This window comes from Neophocaena asiaeorientalis, unplaced genomic scaffold (assembly GCF_003031525.2).
Source record: "Neophocaena asiaeorientalis asiaeorientalis breed wild unplaced genomic scaffold, Neophocaena_asiaeorientalis_V1.1 scaffold119, whole genome shotgun sequence".
Taxonomy (NCBI): domain Eukaryota; kingdom Metazoa; phylum Chordata; class Mammalia; order Artiodactyla; family Phocoenidae; genus Neophocaena; species Neophocaena asiaeorientalis.
Genome location: NW_020175821.1, coordinates 4179659 through 4189029, shown reverse-complemented (window position 1 = coordinate 4189029; position 9371 = coordinate 4179659). Strand labels below are relative to the sequence as shown.

The following is a 9371-nucleotide window of genomic DNA, read 5'->3' as shown; positions in this document are numbered from 1 at the left end:
GAAAGGAGGCAGGAGAGAAAGAGAAAGAAAAGGTTTCCTCCCTGTACACCTCTTCCCTGAGAAGCAGCAGTGTTTACCTTTGGTGTCATAATAAAATTAAAAGCTTTTTCTCATCCTCTTAAATTAGAAAGAGTGACAATTCCCTTGGCTCAGTTCTGCAAAATGCAAGTTGTCATGATCTCACTATTAAAAAAGGGATAAGGGGAAAAAACAACCTCCCAAGAGATCAATATCACTTGAAACAAATTCCTGGCAACCCAGCCATTTGGTTGCTCACCATATTTCCCAGTAGCATGTGAGTCTTTCACCCAGACTGAAATTGGACACCAATCTCCACGTCATATTCAACCTTCAAAATTCTTCGCATAACAGTTGGGGTTTTATTTATGTGTGCCCGTCTTACCTGACACTTGTAATTTTCTTCCAGGAAAAAAGAAAAAAAATAACAGAAAACTTGGAAATACCACTTAATCTGGACTGCACATGGGAAGACTGTTCAGAAAATTTGAAAAATTATAATTTATAAGTGGGTGGTGTAAAGTAGCACGTGGAATCTCAGAAAAGCTCGATTCTTTAGGAGGAATGTGTTTCATTAGCATCAGAAGCCAACTCCCTCACAGAAGTCCTGGAAACTCTATTGTTTCACAGCCTTGCAGACTCATAGACTTCCTTAGTGACAGGACCTCTGCAGGTCACTCAAGTCCAGATTAACTACCAAATCCATACTCTTGGTAAAGGCATCCAGAAAACATTTCACAACCTATCTCAGGAACGTTCCAGTGTGTTATCAACCTCACTTTTAGGAAATCCTTCATTATTTCCAAAGATATTGGTATTGCTCCACATCCTTTGTGAAAATAGCCAGATCAACACCTTTCCAATTTCAGTACCAAAAAAGGTACAGAATTAAAGTGCATTCTACTCTTCTGCAAGCTAACTTATCTGTACTTTTTTTTCATCTTTATCTACCTCTATGGCTCCCATACATAACCCAGGTGCTCCCTGGGTCTTTCACTTGTGGGCAGAACAACTAAACATCTCACTCTACAAAAGATTTGGTTGGTACTGGGCCAAAGGATTATTTCACAATTCCTAGAAACGCCATAAGGCCAGATTGCTTCAAGTTCTATAAAACTTGCTTAAGAATCAAAGCGATTCTCCATCGTGTCCTAGGCTGGATAAATCTGAAGTGATGGCGCGTTTCTAAAGCAACTGACAATCCCGACCTCTAGCCAGGGGGTAGCACCCTCCCGGGAGCAGCAATAAACAGCTCAGTAAACTCGAAAGAGAAGTCCAGGAGGGTTGGGACTCTGCTTGAGGGGGAGAGGAGGGAACGCGTAGTGCAGGTGGGCCTTTGGTTAACAAGCTGTGTTCGATCTCATCTGCTCTTTCCTTCCTCCCTCTTCCCTAGCCCTCCTGATTCTCCTACCTCTCTCTGCCTCCCTATCTTGGGCATGTACCTTGCTGTTAACCGGCAAACTGGAAAGCATTTCTGCTGATTTTAATACTGAAACATTTTTGAAACCATATGAAATGAATCTCGAAGAGCAGAACCACATACAGGGCAAGGCTTTGAGCTGGAGGTATGGGCACCTGAGTTGTTCCCTGGACTACCCCACCAACACGCTCAAAGTCACTTCACCTCTTTGAAACAGCCTCTTCATCTGCTAACTGGGTGGTTGGACCAGATGGCTGTCGCTAGCTTGAAAAATTCCATGGTTTTAGTTCTGGAGGAATTTCAAGCCCTGATGGAAAGTGAAGAAACTGGGAGGCAGGAGGCATGATTTGGCCTCATTAAATCAAGTCCCAGAGATGATTATGTTTTCCCAGCCCACCCCCCGCCCCTTATTTGCAAGTCTGCCTTCGGATGCACGGTCTTCTTGCAGGGTGACAAACACTGAAAAGGAAAAGTTTCCACAATGAAACCCAGACCAGCCCATACTTACTGATAACCCAAAAGAGCATCAAGATAATGCATAAAAGTTGAATAGAGAATAAAGTCTGAGGATCTAACGGATAACATGGTGACTAGAGTTGATAGCACCCTACTGTGTAATTAAAATTTGCTAAGAGAGTAGAACTTAAGTGTTCTCACACACACACGAAAAAGGTAGCTATGTGAGGTGAGGGATGTGTTCATTAACTCAACGAGGGGAATCGTTTCACAATGTACGTGTATCTCGTATCATCATGTAGTCTACTTTAAATATTTTACAATTTTTTCAATTATACCTCAACAAAGCTGGAAAAAAGTTGAATAGAGAGAAGAGTATGAAAGGGGAGTCAGAGAGGCTGCTCTCAAACACAGGGCTTTCCATCTCCACCCTGGGTAACCCTGCAACCCTCACCCAGAGCACTAACAGGCCTCTTATCAAAGATGGCATTAGAGGTTTCTCACTATTACACATTAAGAGGCTGTCCTCTGTGTCCTCACTTTCCTTTCTTGCTGATCTTCCCCACTTCCATCTCTCGAATCAGGTCAAAACCTCACCATCTCCTTTGTCCGTCTTCTTGCCCCATAGCCTCAATTTCCCAGCAGATCAATTTCCCAGCTCTTTCATTCCACATAAGCTTATTCTGCATACTCTTTCCTTGTGAACCCACTGGACTATACCTCACAGTTCCCCAAAGAAGGGATGCAAAGACACAATAACATCAGAAGTAACGCTCTGTCTCTCTCCAGTCAGCCGTGAGTCATGTTTGGGACTAGACTGGCCTGCTGGCAAAGGGACAGGAAGAGAGAGAACGCTGCAGCTTTTCTGGAAAGCACCTTAATAATATACGTGAAGAGTCTTTAAAACATTTTTATCCTATGACCTGTGCTTATTTCTCTTACCCTAAAAAATTCAGAAGAGGTTCAAGCAAAATGTGTGTGAAAAGACCAAGCAGAGGGAATTTAAAAGCTGCATAACTTATGACGTTTGTGGCTCTAAGTAACGAAAAACAACAAACTGGCTTAACTAATAAGCACATATCCAGAGAAACTTGGAGGTACATGGCCTTTAAGGTTGGCAGATTAAGCAACTCAAAAATGTGCTCTGACTTACAGGTTCTGTCCACGTCTCTGCCCTTCCTTCTCTAGCGCTGGTCTCACATTGTCTGGCTCCCCCGGTGGCCAACAGCGCCCAACAGCGTTTATCAGCATCCTCGTTCACGTCCAAATGGAGATGGAGAAAACCTGATTTCACATGGCTCTTTCTTCAGAGGAAGAACTGGTTCCAGAAGCCTTCAGCAAAACTCTCATTAACCAGAACTGGGTCTCATGCTAATTCCCAAATCAATCACCAGCTGGGAAGGGGAGATGGTGGCGGGGAACATAATTACCCTTAAAGCAATAGTCCTACCCCTTTCCCACTGAGATGGATTCTCCAAGGGTCTTGCTTCAATTCTGTGGGGGAAGGGTACAATGTTCAGGGGTCCATCACCCCAGGAGCTCAGGAATAACTGCAGGAAATGCTGGAGAGTCAGGTAGCTGGTGAGCGCTCAGTCTTTCTGGGCCATACATTGACTTGAGTATAAAGGAATTTGGAAATTCAAATATTAGAGCTTTTCCCAAGCCCAAACCTTTGGATATTTACATTCTAGTCCTTACACATAAGAAAATAAAAGTGATTTTGAAAAACTATATAATAAAGAAGGGAGGGTGATGAGTAATGTAGTAGAGAGAATGCATATTTCCAAATATCACAGAAAGAAGAAACAAGACCACTTAAAGCCGCTGGAGAACATCTCGTGAAGGAGGGGGGAGCTTGAGCTGGTATTTGATTGAAGGATAAGAAAAACCTGTTGGTAACTTCCCTCTGGCTCTGACCATCGAGGCAGCTGAAGTAAAACAACTTTGAACCATGATCTAGGAAAAATATTCAGAAGGAATGAATTTCTGCTGTCTTCATTTTAGAGATGATGTGATTTTGGTCTATTGTAGAATACAACAATACTTGGTTGCTGTTCACTTCTAGGAAATTACTAAGAACAATGCTGAACATTTCCAGCATTTTAAAAAAATTCCTACACAAAATACAAGCCCACCTTGCTTCTCTTTGCTAGATAAACAAAAAAAATTTTTTTCTCAATTATCTTGCTCTCCTTAATCACATGCAATTTTTAAACTAGCTATTACTGACTGTCCTTTCTTCTTATGTATTGACAGTGTTTTTAGGTCAATCTCATGCAATTAGGGGGAATCTGGAAAAAGGAAATCCTATATAGCAAAATGCCATATACCTTACAATTTTATTTTAAATACTTAATCCTCAAGGATGGCAACTTAGCAAACAGAGAACCAGACCCTCTCCCTGGAAGGCCATCCTTTGGATCCATGTCAGATTATTGGCCTGAAATCCCAGCACTTGCTGGTCAAGGATACACACACACAAGAGGGACGATGTCCCCCGCGTTAAAGGTATAGGTTGTCTTTCCCCTTTTCCCATCCTGCTTCTCTCCTAAAGCGTCCCAAAATTCTTTAGGTTTCTGGGGAATATTTTCAGCACACAATGACCAGCAGGATTGTGGGTGAGTTCCTATCAGCGACCCAGACACCCCTCTCACTGTGATCCTTCCTTTCCACCAGAAAAACTGGAGTACCATGGCTTGGGCAAGGCATTTGTGTTTGAGACAAGTAACTCCTATACCTCTGTCAGCTTTCTCTGACATGAAAGCTCTTCCCTGCCACCGTACAGGTCACCTTCCCATTTGTAAGGCATATAAAAGGTTATAGATTTCTTCTCCTTGTTTTGTTGAAAGAAGGCAAGTTCCAAGAAAACTCCAGAGGGATTCCTACAGTCCTTCAGTCCCGGAAGTGGCTAGCCTGAAGGGGCATTCCAGTGAGCTTCTGCTCTGTCCTTGCGGCTAAGCCTCAAGGAGATGATCTTTTGGCTAAGCCTCAAGGAGGTGATCTTTTTATAAAAGGAGAGATGTATCCTGCTTTTGTGGACCACTTGTGGCCCTCGAGCCCTCTGCTCATCTGTATAAAATTAGCAAATGAGCCAAAGGAGCAGGGAGCCATCAGCTGGCCATCCTCTGAAAACCGTCCCTAAGTTTATTAGGGTATTATTAGTAGCAAGTGAAGAAAAAAAAAAAGTCACCTTTCAAGGAGCAAACAGGCTAGATACTAGGGAAGGAGAGGGAAGGGGAGGGCTGTGTATGGCTGCTGACTCTGGACTCTTCAGATCTGTTCGGATGAATCATTACCTATGACTTCCACGACAGGAATCTGATTTGACTAATCATGCAACAAGAGACTTTTCTTTCTGTCTTCCAGCCTGTGAACTCTGTCAGGTTCAGTTATTACTTAAGCAACAAACAAACAACTGTCTCCGGAACATACTTCTCTTCTAGAGGTGCTTGCTGAGTATTGAGTAACTAGAACACACTCCGTCACCCACATGCCCCTTGTCACACAAGAAAAGTGAAATTGCTGTTGGATGAATGTAAACTTGCGGGTGTTTCCAGCAGTCAGGAGTCCGGCCACACGTAAATGCTAAGGAGGGAAGTGAACCCCAGGGCTTTCCCTGGCCGGTGGCTGAGATCCTTATTTGGTGAAGCTACTACCTGTTCCCTGGGTCCCAGGGCCAGTCTGATGGTGCGGGATCACAGCAGGGGAAGTGTAGCTGCTGGCGCCCCAGCCGGAGGTGATGAATGGAATTCCAGGCAGCTGGAGTCATGCTGGCTTGGGACAGTGGCTTGGACACCAGACTTCCAATGACAGACATATTAAGCAGCAGCGCTCACGGCAACTGGTGCACCCACAGAAATGTAACCCACACCTCGGTTTCGGGAGCCGAAAAATGAAAAGAACGTTTAGGGAGAAAAAGAAAAAAAAAAAAAGGAAATAAAATGGTAAGCAGAGGGTAATTTATTACTCTACGGGTCTGTTCTGTAAATAGTTTGAGACCCTGGAGCCAGATGGTGCTGCAAATCCTCCAACCTCCAAAGGAGTCACGTTAAGAAGCACGAGTGGGCACAAAAACTGTTTTTCAAGACACAATTTCAATGTTGGCTTGAGGGAAGTGGATAAGAGTAAGTTCCCTTAACATTCCTGACTAGAAAGAAGCTGTCAGCTCGCGCCCCCTTGATCAGAATTCGCATATCGCCCCCAAGCGGCCAGCCCTGGAAGCGCCGCAGCAATTGGGAAAAGGGACTTGCCCGGGTACTCCGGGGCCGGCAGCTGCAGAAAGGATGCCCTGACGCGCCGTGGGAAGCCGAGCCCCGTAGCCGCCCTGCTGGCCGGCGCGACACCTTACTCACGTCCCTCGCGGGGCGGGGTCAGGCGGAGGACAGGCGTGGGGCGAGGGCAGGAGCGCGGCGCCAAGTGGGCCCCGTGGTCCCCACCCCACCTGGATGGATGGACGAGGGTCAACAAGTACCCAAGAGGGAACTCCTTCAACAACTGATTTTCTCATGGTCTTATTTACCCCGTCGGGCTCAGTTTTTCCCGTACAAACGGGCTCTTGTCCACCCTTCAGCCGTCGCGCAGGCATTCAAGGGAACGGGTTTGCCTGAAAGCCCCCCTAAGGGTCTTGGGTGGGTGTCCAGAGCCCCGTCGGCTCGGGATGCGCACACAGCGCACGGGGCCGCGCGGCGCCAGAGCCAAAGTGCTGAGCCCATGAGCGCCAAGGCCGCGTGGGCGGGCACCTAATTTTCTGAGAAGTTCCAGTGCTCCTCGGCCCGACCCCTGTCGCCCCCCTTCCCCTTCTAGCTGGAAAGTTGTGCGCCAGGCAGCGGGGGGCGGAGAGAGGAACCCAGACTGCCCCCCCCCCCCGCTTCCTGCCCGGCGGCCTCCCATTGGCCAGAGGAAACCCCAGGAATGTGAGCGCCTCTTTAAAAGCGAGCGGCTCCGCCGCTTTGCCAGCCAGTGCACTCCGGCCGGCCGGCGAGCGCTCACCACGGTGAGCTCTCCCCGCGCAGCCTCCGATCCCTCGGCCTCCGGGCGTACCGCTCTGCCCGCGCTTCTCCAGCGCTCGGTACCGTCGCTGCGCCTTCGTCGCCGGCCCCGGCCTCTGCACCCGTGTCCACACAGGTAAGGAGTCCCTGGGCGGCCGCCGAGGACCAGTGCTGCCCTGGCCATCCACCTGGAGCTTCCAGGCTTCGGCGCCTCAAGGACCCCGGATCTCATACTTTTCACCTTCCCCATCCTGTTCCTCCCAGCCGCTGGGGGACTCTTCTCATGGAAGGGCTCCAGGGCCATCCTCTCCAGCCCTGGGGTTCACAAACCAACTCGCCAGGACACCCCAAGGTTTTCTTCTCCTCGTCTTCCCTAAACCTATCAGTCCTCTAGAAAAGAGTTTAGACTCCCCCCGTGCCCCCAAACTATATCTCCTGATGCTGCTGTTAACCCTCAACTTCTTAAGGAAAAGCACCCCGCCCCCCGATTGTTGGTCTTGCCCCACAATCTCCTCCCCTCAACCCTCTCGTTTTCTTCCTGCTGCCCTCTCCAAAGTAAGTACTGTTGCCCCTCATTGCCGCAAACGTGGAGCCAAAGGGGGATCCCCAGGGACCCGGCCCCAAGCCCAGCCAGGTTTTGCCCACCCGCCCTGCTTGGCTGCCTCTGACCCTGGGCTCTGTGCTTCCTGCTGCAGGTTCCCTGCTGGGCACAAACAGCTCCACCATGGGGCTGGCCTGGGGACTCAGTGTCCTGTTCCTGTGGCATGTGTGCGGCTCCAACCGCATTCCAGGTGAGTCTGTATAATACCTTTTGAGGGGGGAGGGAAGAGGAAGAGGTCCGATTACCCTAGGTGTGCCTCCCTCCCATGCACTCCCCTCCCAGCTGCTTCTCCCCTGAGCCCTGACCGAACGTGGGGATGCAGGTTCCCTGTGACTCTGGTGTTTATTCAGCTCTTTCGGTGGCTGCCAGGAGCTTTCACCCTGTCCCTCTGCCCCACACTCCAGAGCTGAGCCCCACCCCAGGCCCAGCCCAGAGAGCTCACCGTGTGTCCTGCTCTTGTCTAATAGAGTCTGGGGGAGACAACAGCGTGTTTGACATCTTTGAACTCACGGGGGCTGCCCGCAAGGGTTCCGGGCGCCGACTGGTGAAGGGTCCTGACCCTTCCAGCCCAGCTTTCCGCATCGAGGATGCCAACCTGATCCCCCCTGTGCCTGACGACAAGTTCCAAGACCTAGTGGATGCTGTGCGGGCGGAGAAAGGTTTCCTCCTCCTGGCCTCCCTGAGGCAAATGAAGAAGACCCGGGGCACGCTGCTGGCCGTGGAGCGGAAAGACCACTCCGGCCAGGTCTTCAGCGTGGTCTCCAATGGCAAGGCGGGCACCCTGGACCTGAGCCTGACCGTGCAGGGGAAGCAGCATGTGGTGTCGGTGGAAGAAGCACTCCTGGCGACCGGCCAGTGGAAGAGCATCACCCTGTTTGTGCAGGAGGACAGGGCCCAGCTGTACATCGACTGTGAGAAGATGGAGAATGCTGAGCTGGACGTTCCCATCCAAGGCATCTTCACCAGGGACCTGGCGAGCATCGCCAGGCTCCGCATCGCCAAAGGAGGTGTGAATGACAATTTCCAGGTGAGGCCTCTTCAATTCCTGGTCCACGGGGTCGACTGAGAGGCAGCTGATCTGCCAGGAGGGCAATCACAGGAGAGGCAGGGGTTCTAGGACAGGAAATCCTGTCTGTGTATTAAAGCAGCGGTTCTCACACTTCAGGGAGCATCAGAGCCACCCGGAGGACTTGCTACAATGGGTACTGCTGCACCCCACCCCTAGAGTTTCAGATTCAATAGGTCTGGGATGGGGCCTGATAATTTGCATTTCTAACCAGTTCCAGGGTGAGGTTGGCGCTGGTGTTCTGGGGACCAGACTTTGAAAACCACTAAAGGAAACAAGAAATAGTTTTCCTATAACAGCCTGTTCAAAACCTTAAATACTCCTTATGCTCTTCTCAAGGAAATAACTTATTTCAAATGTGTTCCAGCAATTACAATACTGCTTGAAGTGGGTACTTCTAGGAGCAGAATAAATACCACTTGGCTATTTGATTCCTCATGGGGATGTAACCGGTCTCAAAGAAAAGATTAAAATAGTGGCTATTTGCTGCTGCAGCTTCTTCCATGCTTAAACGTCTCGATCTTTGTATCTGTGGCTTTGAAACGCCCACATTTAACTCTTTGACACTGGAGAGTGTCATTATATCCTCCGGTCTCAGTATCAGATTCCATTTCCTGTGTCTCCGAGTAGGCTGATAACTGAATTCTTTGTACAACACTGAAGACTTGGCACAAGACACAGTTAAGATTTTTGAAGTTGTTTGGCTGTTCATGTTGGTGTGTTATTTTGACATGGTGATCTTAAAAGGGAGTTCTTTGAAACTTCTAGAACATCTATTGTGTGCTTTTCCCAGCATAAAGTCTGTCCCACCCCCTGACCCCT

At 48.8% G+C, this 9371-nt stretch overlaps 1 protein-coding gene across 1 annotated transcript in view; it reads left to right on the top strand.

Moving 5' to 3' along the window:
• Positions 1-6859: 6859 nt before the first annotated feature.
• Positions 6860-9371, top strand: part of THBS1 (thrombospondin 1) — a 16393-nt gene continuing 13881 nt past the window's right edge. The window contains exons 1-3 of the mRNA XM_024732416.1: positions 6860-7018; positions 7578-7673; positions 7951-8510. Of these exons, the coding sequence (XP_024588184.1) occupies positions 7607-7673; positions 7951-8510 (627 nt within the window). The 5' untranslated portion in view covers positions 6860-7018; positions 7578-7606. The remainder of the gene's footprint in view (positions 7019-7577; positions 7674-7950; positions 8511-9371) is intronic.